Source organism: Atractosteus spatula, chromosome 4 (assembly GCF_055471065.1).
Source record: "Atractosteus spatula isolate fAtrSpa1 chromosome 4, fAtrSpa1.hap1, whole genome shotgun sequence".
Taxonomy (NCBI): Eukaryota; Metazoa; Chordata; class Actinopteri; order Semionotiformes; family Lepisosteidae; genus Atractosteus; species Atractosteus spatula.
In genome coordinates this window covers 11,362,501-11,384,205 of record NC_142709.1, presented here as the reverse complement: position 1 = coordinate 11,384,205, position 21,705 = coordinate 11,362,501, and the positions used below count along the sequence as shown (strand labels likewise).

Here is a 21,705-nt window from a genome sequence, read left to right as displayed (position 1 = left end):
TATTCACTCCTTTCTGTTCACAAAGAAGCTCTCAATCCAGATATATTGCACAGAAAAAAAATCCTAATTCTTGCATGTCTATTTGTCAAAAACAAGTATGCAGTTTTTGGATATTAATTAAATATATTTGGTGTCATTTTGATTAATTATTCAGTACCGAATAATGATACCCTCAACTGACTTTCACTGTTGCATTTTTAATCACATCATTATTAAGCCTGGGCACAGATGATGTGATGATTTAACCTCTTGAATGCCAAGCCTGGTAAAAACTAAGAAAAACAAATACATGCAGGAAACAATATACTCTTTTTTAAGAGAACAACAACTTCTCTTAGCATACTGTGTCATTGGTATATTGGAGTCTGGGCTACATGCACTGTTTCTCACCATCTGCCAGCAATTTCTTACCAGGCAAGATGTTACACCCAAACCCAATCCATCAATGTTGGACCATGATTGGAATGACCTTGAATCACAGCACCTTACAAAGGTCAACACATGATCATGCTCCATATCTGATCTGAACGGTGCTTGCTCTTTTCTCAGAACAATATATACCTGGATTTTTAATGTTCCTAGGATCCTCCTGCTGAAAGTCCCTTCAGAAATGGATAAATCTTCTCCAGTTGTTGTATTATCACTCCCTTTTCCCCTCTCAAGGGAGAGTCTGCGTTTATCAGGCATTGTTACTGTACATAGCTCAAACAGCCATTCAGTCGTCTCCTGAGATCTAGTCTTCACCACTTCTGCACATAACTTGTCCTCGCCCTGGTGCTTCTTGATGGCTTTTCTAAATTTCATTGTGAAGAGCTAGATGTTCATCTGCGTGACTTGGGGTGCTTTTAGCCAAATCAATTCTGAGTTGTTAAGAGGTGAATGTTGTTGAGGCTAGTGTTAGCATTTCTAAAAAAAAGCCGTGTTTTAAAGGTGGAGAAGCTTTTGGTCAACATTAAAAAGGTCTATGTTTGTTAGTCCATAGATATTAAGGGCCTGTCTAGTTATCATTGTGCTTAAATACTTCAAAAATGCCTGTAATTAACAGATTTCATAAAGAATGAGATATAGAGGTCACACCTACAGCAGTGTCTATGCTAAAATTCTGTAACTGTCAGAGGCTATTATTTCCAACAAAAGCTGACAGTTATAGTGTGAAGATCAGTATAAGCACTCCACAGGGCTCATTAAAATGAAATTAAGCTCTCTGAATGCAGGTCATTTGTGGGTTACTAATGTAATTACAAAGAGCCGGCCTTAGCCAGGCATTCCATAGTGATCTTTCAGCAGTACAGTGCTTTCCTGTTTTTCCATCTCTTATTTGCCTCTCTATAGAAATATGTGAACTGCATAGTCTTCCCATCATCCCAAATGGATAATTATGAAATGGACATATCTGTATGAGCATAATTTAGACAGTGGCTTGCTTACCTCTAATATATTTTCAGAAATGTGTGCACTCTCTCTATATTTGCAAATATGACCTTTGAAATGATTGTTTTGCTATATCAATAAAGGAAGGAACAGTGGCATGAGGTATAGGTCTCGTTCAGTCAAAAGCTTTTCATTAGCAGTATGGTGTCTTTTGACAGTGTTGCCAGATAAAAGAAGCAGGCATACATTACGCATTGTGGCTTAATTCCCATTTGTACAGTCTAATGAGCAGCTGAAACCAGAGAGATTGTTTACTGAGGAAAAAGAGAAGCACAAGAAAGTGTGCTGGATCCAGGTTAGTTAAATTATCCATGCCAATGTTTTAAAGATGATAGGACTGTAACATAAAAGCAACTGTTCTTGTATTAAAGGGGGTAAATGACATTGCAATTGAATTGTAACCATGTCATAGTCCATAATTAACCACCGGGGTGCTTACTTGAAGTTGCAGTCAGTACATTTCAAGGAATGAGCTTGATCATTTTTTTATCACACTTAATTACATTATTCCGTCCAAATCTTCAATATGGAAAGAAGAACAGCTTGATGTGGCATACGTCCTAATTCTCTTTTGTTACTGTTCTTCAGATTTTTTTCCTTTTGCCCTGAAGAATTAATGATTACTGTTTAATGTGGAGTTTTATAAAAAATCTTTTCAGGGGCAAGTTATATGACTACTTTGATTGACCTACGCTATAAGGCTTGGAAACATCCATTAAATGCAATAATTTTGTTTACTTTTTCTCCTTCATCTAAAGATTAAATCTTATTGAATCCAATTCCTTAAATTGGATTCTAAAAAGAACTTAGAATCTAAATATCCCCTGCTTTTTATGTTTATATAGTGGGAACCTCTTTGTTCTGAGTAGCCTAAGCTAAAAAAATAAGTAATACATATTAACAAGCTGAGTTTCACTAATAAAGTACTAACACATGGCTCACAGGCAACCTCTAAAATGAACAAGTTTCTATCTCTTAGCATGAGTGCATTTATTTGCACTTTCATACTGATAATGGAAAGAAAAAAATAGTACTGGGAATTGAAAATCCTGTATTGGTGGAGGACAGAAAAATAGTTTTTTGTTAGAGGGTGTTACAGTTCATCCTGGCTTTTATTTTGTCTTATTTGTGACCCTGTGGTTTTTGATCTGGTCACACAAAAAAGGGCATTTCCCACTTCCAGCCAGTAACTCTGCTTATTCAGTTTCAGAGCTTCTGTTTTTAAGTCCAGGTGGAACTTCACTGCAAACATTTACCAAACACGACCAAAAATACTTACTAAGGCGTTCTTAAAATAGACTGTAGCAGAGATAGTCCTAATTAGATCTTTTTCTCCAACTGAACTTATTTGAAAAGTGTTTTATATTCACTGAATTTTAACTCCCCTCTGGTCCTGACAAAAACACTATTTCTTAATAGCTTTTTAAAAATAATTATATATTACATATTTATGTTTTTGTCTTTTAGAAGACAATATTGTTTCTGTCCAAACGTAATGCCATTACTCGATTCGGCAGAAATATGCTTTATGCAATCCTAAAACTTTTCAAATTAATTTCAATTTGTAATAGCAAATTCCAGTTTTATTCTAGATTCATTCTAGATTTGTAAATTATGGGGAACGAGAATATTTTTCTTAAACTGATTTGTTAATCAAATGGAAGTGTGGTTTCTTGGTAATTAATTCTTTGCGCTCTGCTTCCTTTATGTCCTGTTATAAATGAAACGTATTTAACTTTTGAAAGGATGCTCTTGATAGCAAGATATCAACTGCAAAGAGATTCAGTGGAAGTAAATCGTCCTACCAGATAGATCTTAAACTACAGCTTTCCTTTTTTCCTACAAAAAAGTAAAGCAAAATAAATCCCCTGAGATACTAGTTCAAGTACAGAGACATTGTCGCAGTAGATGGCGTATCTTTATTTGTATTTGTTTTTCTGAGTTCCACATGATGTCGTGATTTTGCAGATTGAATATGTCTGAGAGGGCTCTGTCAAAAACACACGAAAGGGCATTTCTGTGCCAGTTTGAAAGGGTGACATTTCAATGAAACCCAGGCTGCTGACGACACTCCTTTCCCGGACATTGACGGACAGCTAGACCATTGAAATGTGAAGCCTTGCTTTGTTTCCTCTTCACAGGCTGCTGCTGTAGAATCTTAACACTGTGTGGCATAAGTGCAAGGCACAACAAATAAACAGGAGCTAGACAACCTCTTTAAAACTGTTACCCAACACTTGGTGTTGGCAGGCTGTAACAATAGCTAACAGACACTTTACTTTGTTTTTTTTTTACCACGAGAAAACCTGAACAGAATTTATAATAGCCTGATCTATGCCAGTATGCAATGACTGCATGTGGGCAATTTTCCTGACTGACCGTGGCCTGGTCTCCAATTCTATGTTTTGTGTTGCAGTAACAAGATCACAGGCCATTGTTTTTTTGCAGTTTTGCATAATGTGGGGCGGTAAGCTTCCCTGAAGTGAAAACTCCACTTTTCACCTTTAGGGCACCAGTCCCTGATAGGTGTGATTTCATTTGAAATTTGATTGATGTATATATATATTTTCAAATTAATTTAGGAACTCTCAGTTTTGCTAGTGCATAATAAGATAAAACAGGCTATAGTACATATGTGGATATATAGATTGAAGACATACATGTAAGTCTTTTGAGAATTCATGTATTTTGGAGTGTGATATTGTTCTTTTTTATTTTTGAACAGGAAATAGCTCGTCATCTCCGTCCCAATACTCTGCGAGCTATCTTTGGCAAAAGCAAAGTACAGAATGCAGTGCATTGTACAGACCTGCCTGAGGATGGCATTTTGGAGGTAATTCTTGAGTATTTTCGTTCAAAAGCTACGGTGTTTTCATCCACACCACCAACAGGGACACCAGAGCAAAGGCTTGTGACAGAATCTTCCAATTTGGGGCATGACACCAAAATAAAACCACAATAGACTTTTGAAAGATAAGTACAATACTTCAAAGATAATATACAAATATAATACCTCCATAATGTGTTTAGAAAAAATGCAAATTAATGAATAGTGTTTAGACTACTGAATAGTATTCTAAATATTGAAGAAGGCCTTTTGTACAGGTCGATTTTACATGTTTTATATTGCATGTCTTCAATTTTGCTCTTTTTTCTTTAGCAAGATTAGATTTGACAATTTCATAAGTCATTCTGTGAAAAAGTCATTCTGTGGTAGGTTGTACCTCAACATCTGTGATTTAAATTAGGGCTGTTTTGGAAAAAGATTACATTTTTAGATTGCTCGAGACACAATGCATTTTTTGTTACCTGCTCACATTAATTAACCTTTCCTGAAAAATCTGTGGCACGTAGTTCTGGGAGATGTACTCTTTTTGGAAAGTGTAGGGTAAATTTGTTAAAAAAAAACAAATCATGATTTCATCACAACACTAGAACGCTCAGTTTTTGGTATGTGACTTAAAACTACAAAATAATACTATTAAGAATCAGTACAAATAAAACAACAGCATGTTCAATAAGGCATGATTATAATTGAAGCCAGAATGGAAAAAAGAAAAAAACATGCTTACTATACCTGCTTGACTACTGAAGATACCATCAACATGACTGAAGGTGGCCTGTCTGCGAGATAGGCATCCTACACAAGTTCTGCTTCAGCAATCATCTGACCAGTCCAAAAACAACAGAAAACCAGCTCTGTCAGAGACTGGTCATGTCCCGAAAGGCAGACAGTCACCACAACACACCATGACCCTCAACATTCATATAATCCATCTACATAATCATTAATTCATCTACTGCATTGTTCAAATCACCTGGTGGGGGAGTTTATGTCAGAAGGATTCTTTCTGAACACAACATCTCAGGTATAGATTGACAGATACAAGTTACCACAATAAAGATCACTCGTAGAATCACCTCTTAGTTAGAATACTGAAATGTTCTTTCTCAAAAATATAAACCTTCCATTTCCATTTGTGCTGTATACTGTAAGTAGATCTTCGTTACTGGGCAAACGTAACCAGCTCACGGAAGAAATTCATTGTTATATTTGACATTAGAAGCCATTTTTATTTTCTGGTTAGGGAAATCAATATTTAATGTGACTTAGCTACTAACTATGCTTCATGGCTGAAGCAGATTTTTTTTGTTTTCAATATAGTTTCTGTGCATATCCACATACTATTAATACCTCTTCACTAGGTTATAAATACCCTCTTCTTCAGTGAACCTTAGTGATGATGAGGTTCATTAGTAATGCAGGAATGTCTCAGGCAGCAGAAAACATGTAGAAATGTTAAACAGGCAACTGTTAAACAAAAGTCCTCCAGTGAAGTGCACTTAGTAGATAATTCCCAAGACAACTTTAAAGACTTCATACTTGAAACCCTATTTAAGTTCAGTGTTCTCTACTGTCAGAAATTTAATAACAGCAATGTTTTGCCACAGAACAGTAATATACATACCTGAAAGAATACTGTGGCAATTAGCATTCCTAATGAGGGACCCATTCCTCATTAATCTGCATTGTCTGGAGCAGCTGTTGCAAAACTGACTTCATGTTCAGTGGTGGGTTAAATTTCAGGTGAACATTTCCAGTCATTCATTGCTCAATGAGTATCATCTTGGATGATAGCATGTGCTATGTTTTATTAAATGTGTATTGGATGTTAAGTCTATGGGAATGAGTATAGGATTTAAAAACTTAATTTTGAGTGTGTTTGAATCTACTAAATGTTATTGAAAGATTAAGATAATTTTAACCAATGAGTAAACAAATACCACATGACAAAAGAGAACCATCAAGACTATCTTAGCCCCATATGTTCAATACAGGTTTATGTCCAAAATCCTATTCTACAGAGATGATTAGTTCCTACAGGTAGTTACCTACAGATAAGCAAGTTTTTCTTCAGCTACCCCTGAAAATGATCTATTTCATTGATAAATGGCTATAGTACTAAAATGTACAGATCCCATATTACTTCTAGGTATTCCTAACAAAGTCATAAACCATAAAGTTAGTTAAAATTCAACTTTATCTGAAAGCTTCCAGTCATTTTCACCAACAGGAGGCCGGGCTACCTTGTAGAATATTAAACTGCTGTTGTTGCAAGATAGTGCCCTGAATTGTTCAGAGAGCACCTGTTTGTCCTATTTCTTATGGAAAACATTGACAGTGATCTGAAATATGATAATGATTTTATCTCCAATGAGAACTACATAATGCTGCATGTTTATTAAAAACAGGCAATGTGAAATAGTGGTAAATATGGCCTCAGTTGAGTACAGGTAGTCAATACCAATAGTAGACTACTGTTATTCTTGTACTGAATACCATAATCTACTCAATTCCAACCAAGTAATTATGGGCAGGTTTGCTGACTCAGCTTCACTTTTTGTTACAGGTACAATATTTTTTCAAGATACTGGATGGATGAAGACACTTCAGTGTTTTGTCAAATAAAAACCACAAAGCTTTTCTATTCTCAATTTTTATTTTTCCAAAGTTTTAACCAGATTAAATAAATGACGAGAGTACAGGGACTCCGGACAAGTGTATTGATGTTCAACATTTACTTTGCACTTTTAACACCAACAAAACATCCTCTAACATGGGGGTACTTCATTGCTTCAAAGATTTCTACTAATTTTCAACCAGCAACTTTGGTATTTTATACATTACACTTTTTCCTGCAGAAAAAAATTGTACAACTGCATAAATATAAAATTCTTCCACCATGAAAATGGCTAAAACATTCGTTAGAAAGATGCATCACAGTCTGTGACACCCCAGCAAAAAAAATAAAAAAGCACTGATCTAACACCATTACCCATAAAGGTAAAAGTCCGACAGGCCTTCCACACAGATCTACAACATATTGAAGCATAAAAGGAAGAAAGTAAAAGGCTCAAACAAAAAAAAGTGTAATAAATCTTTCATCCCACATTTAAGTGATGGAAAAGAAAATAGGTATGTAAAATTTTCTCCCACAATCAAACACTAAGACACACAAAGAAGGTATAGAGCTCCACGGAGTGCAGTCATTTTCTCACACATGGACCTAAGAAGATCAGAGCGTACCATGCCAGTATTTTCAGTTAGTAAGTATACATATATATACACCTTGGACCGCTAAAGCTTGCTCACATGAGAAAATACAGAAATTACAACATGGTTTGGAAAGGACCATTGTTTGCGACTACAGTACTGTACACTCCAAAAATATTTAAAACCACACAAGGCAGCAATACTTAGGGGACAGAAACACTGCTCGCTACATCAGTAGTGGAATTATAATTTACAGTAATAAATGAACATGTCCCATGGCTCAAGGAATATTGTCATTTACAGTAGAATAAATACTTCACGCTATTGCTACTCTTTTCCAGAATTTACATTCTAACCCTAGATATATGCAGAAAAGCTAGTGTAAAGCATACAGATTAAGTGTAGGTCCCGTATGTTATGACAGTTTGTTCAAGACTAGTTGTGTTTAATTTTTTTAAATTTTTTTGTTGGTTTTTGAAATGGGGGAGGTTGCAGAGAAGGCGCAGCTTGCGGCTGCAATCATCAGCTCTTAATCTCAATCTTTATATCAAAGCGTCCCTGGAAGCGGTCCTTTTCGTGGTATTCGATGTTCTGTCCGTAAGCCTTGCACTCAATGCGCAGCTCAGTGTTCAACGTCAGGTTGGTGAACTGGATCGCCACCAGTGGCTGAAGGTACTGGGGATGGAGCAGCTTTCCGTAATACGGATAGTATTGCAGAGGGAAGCCACCACCAAAGCCATAATATTGGATTAACCCAATCTTGCCGGCATCCTCTTCTCTCTGTGGGAGGACAGATCAGAGGAGAGGAGGAACATTAAAAAGTCAGTTACGTCAAAACTCTCAACCAAAAATTAATTGATAACCAAGGCCTTAAAAAACACTTGAATCTTTCATTCGTGAACTCTTAATGAAAGTTAAAAACTATTAGGTTGGCCATACACTCCAATAAAACATGGCTAAACCACACAAGTGTGTGTAGATAGGGGAGTAGTGACATGACTTGGAATATAGAAATGTCAATTCATCTTATAGTTGAAATACCCACATTTGCACAGACACACACACAAAAAAAAGTTATAATCCTCAGAATGATCTCCAATATGGAGACCCCAGCCTACCCTGTTAGTGCAGATAACTGGGATGACATTAGGTTGCACTCGGTCACGAAATTCTTCTGGGATGCTCTCATTTGTTGCTGGAGGCTAGAAGGAAAAGTTCAAAAATATTTATGGAAATGCACATTTGAAAGGTATTCGGGGAACCTTAGTCTTGGAATTGCAGAATTAAAAATGTGGGAATTTCCATTCTTCTGTAGAGTCCATCAGAGCCAAGAATAGTTGCCAAAGCATACATAAATGAGAACCACCAAATTCAGTTTCATGCAAGCTACTATTCGTTAAACCAGCCTTTTCTGAATGTCACATTAGGTAGGAATCCACAGTTACCCAGAAAACATTCCCAGATGCAAACGAGTTGAAAAATAAGCATACCTTTGGTCTGAAGTTCACAATCCTGTTCAGCTTGACAATCATACAAGGCTTGCCGTATTTATAGCCGAAGCTTGGGTCATCTATGCCAGAGCAGTTTCCAAGCCAAGATCTTTTGAAACGACAGGCTTTTTTTGTTCCTTGATCTGCATTTAAGTCTCCCCGGTTTATGTAGGTTGCAGGGGTTTCTGAGTGAAGACATGACAGGAAAATTACCACTCATTCATGTAGTTGCCAACTAAATGTTTTGGTTTCTTTTGAAAATCCTCACCACCCTTTATGGTAAAGTTAGATACTGAGGGATAGTCTTGCAATTTAAAATTTAACCTTCAAATTGCACCAAAGGGCTAAGAAAACACTGCTGGAGAACTTCAACTTCAGTCAGAAAATGGACGGTTCACCTTGAGAATCCAAACCGCATCATGCAAAGCAAGTTAACATTCTGCTAAACAAATTGAGATTTTGGTCTCTGGACAGTCCATTAGATCATTTAAAGGGTATGACTAAAATTTAAAAGTAAAGATATTGCTGGACTGTTAATGGGTTTATCTCATCATGAAGGGACAGAAGCGAAAAGCCCGATATTCTTCTTTCTTGAGCAGCATTTCACTAGGATGGTGCAAGTCTATTAGAAAACCGGCTCCAAACTAAATTAATAATCAGAACATTGGGCAACCAGTTTAAATATGTACCCTATAATTACAGATTACTATTGCTCTACTAAAAATCCATTTACAGCGTCATGATCAAAGAATGACATGCACAGCGTGATGCTCACTCATGCTAAGAACTTTGCAAGCACGGAGTGCATAACAAAATGCACTGGTCTCCTATCCATCTAAAAGATACTTTCCTTTTTAAAGCAGACATTCCTGAGTTAAAATACAGGAATAGACAAAGCATGGTTCACTCAAGATTAAGAGCCTGTTCCATGCAAAGAAATTCACAATGCATAGTGCAAGGCTTCCCAAATTTCAGGTCATGTAGTCCAGGATCTAGCATGTTTTTCCAAGTTTTTTTCAATCTCCAAAAGCTTAAAGCTGTAGAAAAAGGATGCATTCGTCCAGATTAACCTTCAAGTGGTTCAATCTGACTTGTCCCAGGTGAGAAAGTTTACAATTTAAGGAGACTTGGAACACATGCAGCATTCTGGACCCCAAGGACCAGTTGTCCTCCCCTTAACTTTGGCTACTCCTGCTTGTCCTTGGTAGTGCTGAAGCTTTCCTACTTAAAGCAATGTCATAATACACTGCGTTATTAGAACACCAAACTAGATCAGCTCAGCTGATTTCACTGTGAGAACTCTTAATATGGTCTTAATTATTGGTCTGCTTAGAAGTGTTAATGCCACTTAGGTTTTACCCCCCAAAATGTTTTTAGATATAAATGCTTTATTTGCATGAGAATTCAAAGATCACATCTAGGTATTTTAATATAATTAGGTCTGACCACTGGGCCTTTAATACTTTGATTTGATTTTCTTTGTAATTGTACAAAAAATTTAGTTTGGTGCAGTAAAAAAAACAAATTGCAAAATTGAATTTGAAAAACAAAAATTGTTCAATGGCGTTGCAGAATTACAACAGCATTCCTTCTAATAAACTTGCACCTTATGGTGAACAGTGGAGGATACTGCAGATCTGCAACCTGCCAATCTGTAGGTGCAGTACAAGTTATTTAAAAGCTTTCCTTATAACGGGGAAAGTTGTATCACCTTTTGAATGTAAAACTTGTGTATCTATTTTGGATGTGCATTACAAACTGCCACAGGTTTTAGACCTACCCACCACTTAGATCAAGCTTCATATATACTCCTTACACAACTCAGACTTTAGGTTTTTTGAAATACAGTGCAGAAAGAATTTGGCATCTTCATGACAGTGTGGAACAACTGCTGATTTATAAAAACTAGTAGTCCATGTTCTCTGGAACATTTAGCTAAATACAAGCTTGAAGCAGTAGCCGGTGTTGGCAATACTGTGAATAAGCACTAGGTGCAATAGACTGCACCTATTAGCCAGCAAAAAGGATGAACGCCTGAATGTTAAGTTCATATCTGCACTGTAAAATGTTGGCATACTACCATCACGAATATGGATCATAAAGACCCATCCAGGAAAATTTAACTGCACTTGATACAGACTTGCGTTTCATGCAATATATATACGTTCAGCCCTACGGATGGCATTAATCAAGCTCATTGCAGCAGACAGGCCCAGGGGAGAAGAATCAACATGCATTTATTTGTATGTACTCGCAGATACTGACTTTACCTTTTGGAACTGCACGCTGTTGGAAAAGATTTGAATCCTGCCGTTATACATTTCTATGAAGTAGTGGCACCAATGTTAAAAAGAAAATCAAAAGCCGACGGTGATGGAAAACAAAACTTTAAAGGCTTGCGGCAGCCCAACGCTCAATTCCAGCTTTCTGGATGTACAGATACAACAGCTGACTGAAGCACTTCAGCCATGGGGTAACCGTGACCAACCTGTTTAAAAGAAGTCAAGTAACTTCTCATGAATATCAAAGCCATTAGTACAATTATTTTTCAATATTACCCCTAAATACAAGGGCATAAATGGTTTATGTTCTGCCATTGCATTCTTCAGAGGTCAGACAAGTTTCCACCAATACTGCTGGTGGAGTCATTGTTGAAACTGATATTGCCTAAATAATGAATATGCTTCAGAGTTCCACATAAAGCAACCAAGGTCAATTGATCTGCACATTAAGGTTTAACGGGCAGCTATATTGATTCACCAGCTAAACAGATCAAGATTGCCTCAAAGCAGTCTGGCTCACAAGTAGACTGAATTCCAATTTCCAAATATGCCAAACGGAACCCAAAACCAACTTAACACATCACAATTGTGATCCAGGACTTGGCGAGATCGACTGCATCAGTGCAACATTTGATTGAGAATGTTGAAACGGCGGGATGTTACCAAGATAAAAATTGTCAAAAAAAGTCCGTTCCTGTGTAAAGGTCCCTCAGGATAGGGTTCAAAAGAAAGCAACAATATTGGTGCAGTCTAAGTCTAGATCAATCATGGATACCACCTATAGACACAGGTGTATAAGGAGAATTTGGAAATTAACCTTCCATCCTTTCAAACCTGTATTTCCTTTCCAGAAATAAGCCACACTGCAGCTATAAAGCTGCAACAGTTCTTGTTCTTAGGAGTATCTAAATACTGTTGCCTCCATGTAGGATTTATTTTACCTTAAAGATCTTGTTTTCTTAATACACCCATCCAATCTGGAGTTGCCAAATTTAAGGCTCCAGCAGTACATATGGTGCTCTACATGGGAAGGACGAGCAACTACAGGTGTCAAAAGGCAAGCAACTGAGAGGCTGCACAGTATCTTACAAATCTTAGAAAGCAGATATAAATAAGCACACTGAGAACTGTGCTCAATGAAGCCAGTGGGCAATGTGAGCTACCTACCCGGCAAAGCCAGAGATCTTTCTACAGAAATTCCACAATAACTACGCCCAGACAAAGTCATTTTCAAAGTCCTTGAAAGCTAAAATTACACACCCAGTGTCCTGTGATTATACTTAACCACCCACCCTCACAAGAAAAAAAACGGCATTACGAAAAACTTACCACCACAATTTTCAAACTTCATGTCATCCATCTGAGACTTTTCCTCATACTGTTTCAGGATGTTATTCATGGCTATTCTGTAGTCTCTGTAAGAGTCGTCTTCATTTGGGTTGAAGGAGATTTCGGTCTTGGTTAAACGAGGGGTGTGTGTTAATCCTGAAAAAGTTAACAGCAGAAGCCCAAGTTTATAAAAAAACTCAACCAAGCAAAGAGAGTTTACGTCTCCCACCCCTTTCCAGCCACAGACCATTTTCCATCTATATTTAAAAACTAGAGAGAGTCTTGGGAGACGTTTCTCAGGACCCTAAACAGGTTAACCATTCGAGAAACAAGATGTCCAGAAAGGTTATCTACATTCTGTGCAGGAGCTGCATTCGGTCCCTGATTAACATCTCTAAGTGGCAGCCAGGAGGCAGCTGCTGCTGGTTTACAGGGGGTAATAGGGTTCCATCTCTTTTCAAGGAGAAACTTGTGGAATGCATGTATTCCAAAGAGCAACGCGCTCTTTATATGGTACCACGTATTCAAAAGAGGAATGGAAAAAAAAATAGTTTGTGGTTTCATGCTTCAATACTTGCCATTTTAAATTTAAAAAAAACTTTACAGATACTTGACTTTATAGTCAAGTGTCCAGCGGGTGCTGACACCTCTTTTTGGCCACCGTGCAGTAAGGCTGCACTCGGGAGTCCATCGGACACTTTCTTCATACGTTGACTTCTACCTTCTGTGACTCCGTTACACTCTTGGTGGGGTTTTGTCCAAAATGTACAAATAAATGTTCCTACTGGAAATTAGACAGGACAACATTTACAGGACTAGGAGTGATCAGTACGCCGTGTCCAGGAAGTGAACAGGGTTGTGGTTATCATTGCTACAGTGACATGACTCATTCTGAATTATGTAAAAGTAATCCAAATTTGATAATTTACTGGATTTTCTTGCCAATTCTTCATCTTTTCACAAACTGCGTAGAGGCAATAATTGAAATAATTGTATAAATTAAGACTTGGTTGACAAGAGGCTATACTAAAACACTTTCAGATGAGTTTATAAAAAACATGAAGCACAGTTAAGAGGAATGCTTATGTTCCCCCCCCCACCCCACTTTAAACCACACTCAATGAAAGGGCATAAAATTGATTTGAATGGATTAAGATTAAGCCTCAACAGGTGCTTTACATTCAGTTTTCGGGTTTAGCCAGCACCAAGAAGGTTTGTGATCAGCCGAATTTAAAAGGAAGCTTTGATGAAGTCTCCTACCTAGCCACATTACAAAGGATTAATATCCAATAGAGTGAAAACTATCAAAAGCTTGTCTAGTACAGCTTTTGATACACCTTTCTTAAAGCTAAATAAAAAGAACAAGGGGAGGTTTATTTACACACAGAAAACCGGGCTTGTAACAGTGAAGTTTGAAAAAGTGTACAAAATGTTCTCCCCTCACACATACAGAAATAACTTAAAATGCCAAATTAGTTTAAAAAAAAACTGTTGATTTCAACTAATAAAAAAAAAGGCAGAAAGTGGATTTTATGCACCAGTCAGTCTAAAGAAAACCAGCATGGCTTCAGCCTTTTTTATTCCAGTTGCAGCTTGTGAAAACACCCACCGCTCATGTGCTTTTCTGCACAATGGAAACTTTTAGCTGAAATTGTGAGGCGGGACTTAGGCAGCACGAGTGTCTGACAGCTACTTCTTTTATCAAGTCACCAATGGAAACTCACTTCAGCACACTCTAATCCACACCTACTTGTCTGGTTGCCCTGGTAGGCTGACCTAGACAGTTTAACTACTTTGCTACAGGAAATGGCGGACAGGCAAACTACTCAGTAGCTAGAAAGCCAGCCCATACAATGCAAGCTAAAAACATCAATAAGAGGGAGGCAGCAGCAGCAGCATGCGCCAGGCAAATGTCTCTTGGCACAGGCTGGACCCCTTACTACTAGGCTTTGCGAGACTCCTGGCACCAGAACAAAAACAATTTAATACAAATCACCAAGCAGCTCAAAACTTACCAGGAATGATTAAGCAGGCACCAAACGATACAAAAGGTTTCACTGTTTTAGACCAGCATTGTTCAGCACGCCGTCTCAGGATTACAGTACGCATTTATACAGAGGCTTAACATTTTGTGCAAGTCGCACTGCTGAAAAAGTGAACTTTTTAAGAGACCACTGCGGGTCTTAAAGTATACAAGGGCAGGGGAGGCGGAAAAGGTATGAAAGAGGAGCTACCAAATCAGAGAGACAATTAAGACCGAGAACACTATTAAATCTGGGGGGTTTTCTTGGGAAAAGCACACTGAAGTAGCTGTATGGATGTGGATAAAATGGCTGCACGCGCCGGTTTCTACACAGCCACACTGTGAGGAGCAAAAAGCTTCAAGGAAGGAAATGACCTTGATGACAAACGCATTGAGCACAGAATCAGCCTCCATAGTTCGGTAATAGCAACACCCACCAAGCTTACACGACGCTGAGCAGTATAGCCTTCCCCTCCAATTACAAACATTTAATGAAAGGTACCCTGTGAATCGCATACAGTATAGTGCTCATTTCTGTCAAACATGGGAGAATTACAGACAAACTCAATTTAGCCGACGAAGCTGAAAAGTTAAATTCTCAGCTCAAAACCCAGGACTATTTAGCAGCATCATCAAAAAAAAGGGAAGGAGTGATGACTTTTTTCCATTCACTACAACTTGTAGATGGTTCGATGAAAACTTTTTTTTTCTACAGTACCTGCATTTTTAGTTATACTACTGTCAAAGCTGTCGGCTTCAAGGGTTCTTTGATAGAAACCTGGATGGGGGGTGAGAAACTATACTTATAACTCTAGCCCTCCAAATTAATTCTTTGTTGGGTTCCCTACAAGATTTCAATCAGCAGTATCCACACAAGAAAAAAAAATGTAACCATCACCAACTTAGAACACATCTTACTCCATCTATACACACTAAAAGTACCTTCACTAGGCCTACAAAATCACCAGGTCCACATTCCACACGATATTGAGGGCAAAGAGTCTTTAGTCATGAAGTTCTTCACCAAAACAGTTCTGATGGAGCTGCACAGCATGTCCACTACCAGAGAACGATCAGAATCAGTCCCAGAAGAAGAAACCAGGCAACACATCTTTAGAATGTATTTACCTGGGGGTGCAACTCTGTCCTGGTAGGTGGGCTTATAGCTGTTAATGGTCATCATGAGAGCCTGGATGGTTCCAATGAAGATACCAGCCAGGCAGCCATAGAAAATGAAGTAGAACAAGAGGATCTTGGCTAAAAAAAGGAAAGAAAAGAAAAATTGTTAAGACAAGAAATTAGGTTTCAGGGGAAAAATAAACTGTCTGGCAGTAATCTTTCTTCCAGAGGTTCATGATACATGCAGACTTTTGAGGACTACATTCTTTCCCTAATAATGAAAAGTCCATACTTTTGAAAGCTATTGTTTCCTGATCTGTGGGAAAGACCTTTGCCGTGTTTTAAAAAAGCAAGTAATGATCGGATCTTATGCATCGAGACAATGTCGCACAAAGGGTTGTGGCGTCATGAAACAAGCTCCTCAGCTATGTTGTCAAAGCAGATAAACGAGGCTCCTTTCAAGAAATGATCGAAATGAGATTCAGATCAATTAGCTATTGGTAACCAAATGCGGTACAGGGACTGAACTGCCTCTTATTTGCAATTTTTCTTGAAGATCACTGCATAGTAATTCATCCAGTGGCACATATTAGAGGGCTTCTGTGCAGGTACATAATATGTGCAGTACACAGGATCTTAGTTCTGTTATTTATTGACCAAAAAACAAATGTGCACAATACTACTGCAAAGCATTATTTTTGCTTTGACAATCTACAACCCTGCACACCAAAGAGGAGAATCACATTACAGTATCTGCTAAAAAGGAAAAATAATTGTGACTACTAATGAGTTAGGATATTCAAATGTAATGGACACCTTTTGGAGAAAAAGGAGGCCAATCAGGGTGTTTCAAACAATGTTTTAAAACTGGAGTCTGACTACATAGTCTTAACGCAATGTAACATGTATCTATATCGATTTAACAGTAATGTCCTTTGAAACAGAAGACCCTATTTCAAGAAGGATCAAATTGCATTACAGCAAATGACTATATACTCATTCACAGTGATTTCATTTAGTCACCACAATATCATCCAATGTGGTTTCTCGGAGGTGACAAAGGTATGAAGAGTGCCATTTCAAAATCTTGATAAACCCACAGGTCCCGAGTAACACCCGAGAAATATTTTGCAGCTCTTTCTATACAGTACAAATGGCATGGAGCATAGATGTTAAGTCCCAAAACTGCAAGGCACCAGGATCATGCAATCAAACTCTTAATTGGATCAAATTTTTTCCCTTCTTCATTAAGCTTAACCAGTCAAATATTTGGCAGAGCATCCTTTCACCTCTCCACTTGTGCATTCTCTGAAAAACTCCTCCCACCTTAAAACATTTGATAAGCCTTACATGTGCAGCTTTTCTGTAACCCAACCATAATGCATTCTGCATTCTGACAGCTCACTCGCGCTCAGGAGCAGACAAAACAATCACAGGCACCTTTCAATGATTAGATTTCCAGGCTACGGGCCTAGAAAGGTGTTAAAGTAATTCTGTTTTAAGCAGGTTGTTCACCTCCTTGACATACTGAAAACTCAAAATCTCCTAATCCGTTAAGGACATGCATAAATCATACAGCATTAGGGAGATTTTGTACTGTGCACATACTGGTTTAACCTGGAACAAACCGTCAATGAAAAGCTCTTACTTTCCACAGACAATGATTAAAATGATGCAATTCTCCCAGGCCATCAGTTCAAAGATCCCAAAGAGACTGGATTGCTTCCATATACCAATGTGATAATTGCTCACACATCTCTGCATTTCTTATCTAGAGCCCAGTTCCTTAGTGGAAATGTTTGCATAGCTGAATGTAAACGGTTCAGTTAGGAAAGCATTATTGATCAATTCATCGGATTGATGAGCTAATGACGTAGAGAAGGGTTTAGGCCTAAGCTGTCATAATGACGCCTTAAGTGCCGGCTCTACTGGGGTTCCCCGTCACTTTCAATTTCACATTCCTGTCCAGAATGGGCGCTAAAAAGGGGGCAACAGTCAGGACGATACAGTTCTATAACCCTCCACGTAAAGCCAAATCAGGTTTACCCCTAAATGTACGCCAAAGGCATTTCTACATCAGTTTACAGCACCTATGTGAAAAATTGTTACACAAGATTTCTCGACGCTACGTATGACGCGTGACATCAATACTCGCATGTGCGGAGGACGATTAAGAAGTTAAAAAACATGGGAAAAAACGCGCTCGCTTTAAAAAAATAAATCGATCTTAACCTAGTCTAGAGTTACCGATCTTCGTCTCTAGCCCCCTTCTAACTTTGAAAACATATGAACTCCTTTCTTTGGCATCTTTTTTTCCTTCCCAAAACCGCTCACTGAATGGAGTTTCATTTCATATGAACTACCCCAGATAGATGAATCGCCTCTAAATTTAGGCACCCCCTGGCTAACGGTTTTCACACTAGTTATCTCCTCTTCCACAACAAGTCCTTTATCCTTAACTTGACATTGAAGATACGCGAAAGACGGGCTTGCGAACACACCAGGAAAGGGAAATACTGGGTGAATTAATCAATTGCCATTGTAACGCATGGTGACATCAGATCCTTTTCCACGGCAACACGAGATGTGCCATGTCCTCTCGTGGTGCCATGAATTAGGCCAGATCACCTTGAGTAACCTTGGACTATGATGCATTTTTAACCCTTTGTTTCTGGAACGACGGTCTCATAGTGAAAATCCTTGGGGCCCAATACATAACTATCGATAACCGAATTTAAATCGGTTTGGTCTTTTTCTCACAGCTGAAACGCGTCTTTAACACCCACCCCCCCCTTATTTCTACTTATTTTTAACCCTTAATCAGACACCAACCCCTCCCCCCCCCCAAAAACGGGATCCTAAAGGACGTCCTGGGAGGAAACTGGGTGTGACAATGTTCCCAGCACAATGCCAGCCTTCATCGTATCGTGTGTCCTTCAAAGTGACCTTTTTCTCCCACCAACAGACAAATGCACATGCACACGTTGAGGCTTGAGACGTTTTAAGTTAGAGGCAATTCACTGCCACGAACATGACTGAAAGACGCGATTTAACATCTAAAAATTAAAAAAAAACGCCCCTCCACCGAAGTCCCACAGGATCCGATTAAGAAGCAAATTTTCACCTCCGCTCTCCCCCAACCTCCTTCGACCACCGAGCACCTTAGAAAATACACATTGTCTACGAGTTATTTTTAAAACACCAAAACAGCTGGGACCGAGGAAAACAACCGCTGTAAAGGTCAAATCAAACAGGTGCCATTTCTCCTCGTGTTCAACAGTCACCCTTTTCAGGAAACGCAGACAGGAAACACAAGATCTCCTCGCCCGCCTTGCCTCGGCAGAAGGTTTGGAGTTGCCGGCATCGCAATGAAACACCGACCAAATTATTGTCAAGCCAAAGCGGATACTTACACCAGCTAGCGCCCGTACGTCCCAACAATTCCTTCTTTTCCGAATCCCAGATAAACTTCTTCCAGCCACCATCACTTTCTTTATTTGACCCTGCCATTTTCTGTTTGTTTGTTGGTTCTCGAATTAGATTTTTGTTTTAAAAGTCCCTTTGAGTTGGATCGTATTCTTTTCGTTAGGGGAAAAAAAAAATTAATCGTTTCCCCCCCCCAGATAGCTTGCACACTGCAAGCTGCCCCCTCTTTTCTTGCCAATTCCAAAAAGGACAGAGTTGGACTCGGGTGGCTGTAATGTACCCCCCACACAATATATCCCTCTCGGCACCTGACTCCGCCCGCAAACTCTTTTAATAAGTTACCTTCAGGAGAGGGAGGGCCTACGCTGGCAAATCACAAAACACACTTTCTTCTGCGTAACACAGCCGTGCGGGGTGGAAAAAAAACCATAGCTCCGCCCTGCTCGACTGTGTTGCCGTAGACCGTGAAGAATATACTGTACTATTTTAATAATAATACGATTTTGTATTTCGCCGGCCACGCTGTGGCGTGTCAAGGGTATCCCGACACACTTACTTGCTTGGAGACTTTTAATTCTTTACACCAAGCCACGGTTACAGCCATGTATTACAATTGGGAGGAAACACGAACGCGTTTTCGTGTTTTTTTTTAAACTACACATCTGACAATTAAGGTTTTTCTGGTTACAGTTTTATTATCTTTCATTTGATAAAAATCGGACGCAGTCCTATATACCAAGATTGGATCGCGTGTCTTCCTTTCTCACAATGTTCACTCTTCCCTCCCCCAATTAACAATGTTAATAACATGTTTCGCTTCACTACTGCAAATCCGGAGCGCTGGGGTTTGGTTCAAAACGAGCATCGGCGTTTAAAGAGGCAGGACCTCTAGAATTTGAAGTAATTCGATAACCGAGATGGCGTTTTTATATAGACCCTCAGAGGATGATTTAAAATGTACTAGAAATGGTCGAATTCCCCTCCCCGGGCTTAGGGACATCGCCGTTGTATTAACAAAAGGTCTCAGTGATACAGTATGATACAGAGATGAAAAGTATGTAACTGTAATGGTGTTCGTTGTTTTATCAATGCCCGTGGAGAAAGCGGCATTTTCCACTGTTATAGTCTAACCGGTTCAGTTTTCAAAGCGTGACGTTTTCGTGAGGCAACAGCGCGAGCAACTGGCATCAGTGACCTTCCGGCTTCTGGAACCGCACACGCGCGCGGACACGTGACACCCGCTCGCTTCTCCTCCCGCCGCGAGTCCTCGGAGGCTCCGGGACTCCCCTCAAATGGTTAATATACGAAAAGTGAAAAGGCCCGTAATCTTTTGTGGAAGTTTGACACCCCTTTGTGTCAGCGCGAACAATGATCACTGTTGGGGTTTTTTTTTTTATTTAATACGTAACTAAAGTAAATACTTAACTATCAAAACCGGGAGAGCCACAAAAGTAAAACGTAAAACGTACATAGACTGATAAAAGTTACGTTGCGTAATACTAGTTTGGAAGAGGACACAAGGTTATGCACAATAGGTGGGCAAACGTTTATTCCAGGACATTCGCGAAGCGAGCAGTATGCAGTGGGATCCAGACCATCTTTGTTCAAATTGATTTACTCTCCCACTTTTTTTTTTCTGTTAAGATTTCTTTTTCTTCAGGTAAACCCATATTCATATGACCCTGTGCCATTCCCTTCCGAAAGTCGTTACAGGTTAAACGGTTTTACGTTTACCCTCATGGCATTATAACCGAGAAAATGAATCGAAAAATCGTAAAATGGATTTTACAAAATTAAAGGTGACACCTTGTTATGTCAAGGTTAAATTGATTTAAAACGATGCGTTCACACCTGATGATAGTAACGGTAAACTAGATAGCGTATCACCTCTCCTATTCCATTTATTGCATTTTTTCATACGAGGAAAGGGTGGATCTCCAGCTTTAAATTTGTTCTGGTAGTTTCACTCTTATCTGATGATCAGTTTTCAGGACAGACAGTGAAGTTGGATAATATATCGCGAAAGTAACTGATATTGATCACAAATGGCAGGGACTGTAGTAACATGATTAAATGAGATTTCTGAGATATCCGTATAAAATAATGCTAGGAAAAGAAAGCGTACTCTTCAGTCGCAGTACCGATTATAGTGGTATCAAACCACAAAGCTCTAACCTGACTTGCATGTTTTAGGGAGGTAGGAAGAAACATTAATACTAGGTGAAAACATGGCATTAAAATAACCGTAATCTCCTGTCATCGTGCTACAGATTTTCTGTTTGATGTTTGACGCTTAACATTATGATTTATTAAATGGAATTACAAAGAAAGAAATAGCCAACAGTTTCTCTTCTAATAAATGCCAGTGTTTCAAGATCTGAAACGTTTTCAATTAAAACAACTGAATGACAGGGCAGTATGACGTGTTGGTGGGTTGAACTCCCTTGTTTTGTCAATATAACTGCAATTTCCCGGTTTAACTGTCCAGTTGAAAGCTGTGTGAAGGAACAAAACTATGCCCTGTAACCTCACGCTAATTGGAGTGTGATT

The 21,705-nt window shown here is 38.8% G+C and overlaps 2 protein-coding genes across 2 annotated transcripts in view; one reads left to right on the top strand and one right to left on the bottom strand.

The window, feature by feature from the left end:
• The window catches only part of nme7 (NME/NM23 family member 7), an 82,438-nt gene extending 74,171 nt beyond the window's left edge, over positions 1 to 8,267 (top strand). The window contains exons 12-13 of the mRNA XM_088913083.1: positions 4,157 to 4,264; positions 6,843 to 8,267. Of these exons, the coding sequence (XP_088769209.1) occupies positions 4,157 to 4,264; positions 6,843 to 6,875 (141 nt within the window). The 3' untranslated portion in view covers positions 6,876 to 8,267. The remainder of the gene's footprint in view (positions 1 to 4,156; positions 4,265 to 6,842) is intronic.
• Positions 6,914 to 19,407, bottom strand: atp1b1a (ATPase Na+/K+ transporting subunit beta 1a). The gene is made up of 6 exons (XM_088913167.1): positions 19,143 to 19,407; positions 15,739 to 15,867; positions 12,588 to 12,743; positions 8,977 to 9,161; positions 8,605 to 8,688; positions 6,914 to 8,266 (listed from the first exon to the last, which is right to left on the bottom strand). Exons 1-6 carry the CDS (start codon positions 19,237 to 19,239, stop codon positions 8,009 to 8,011), a joined length of 909 nt encoding a protein of 302 aa, XP_088769293.1. The 5' UTR covers positions 19,240 to 19,407; the 3' UTR covers positions 6,914 to 8,008.
• Positions 19,408 to 21,705: the final 2,298 nt, after the last annotated feature.

Bases quoted from the DNA above. Each gene is read 5' to 3' on its own strand.
- atp1b1a (XM_088913167.1), bottom strand. From the start codon at position 19,239: ATGGCAGGGTCAAATAAAGAAAGTGATGGTGGCTGGAAGAAGTTTATC. The intron at 9,162-12,587 runs GTAAGTTTTTCG...GTCTTCACTCAG, and splicing joins GAAGTTTGAAAATTGTGGTG to AAACCCCTGCAACCTACATA. The intron at 8,689-8,976 runs GTATGCTTATTT...TTTTCCTTCTAG, and splicing joins TTGTGAACTTCAGACCAAAG to CCTCCAGCAACAAATGAGAG.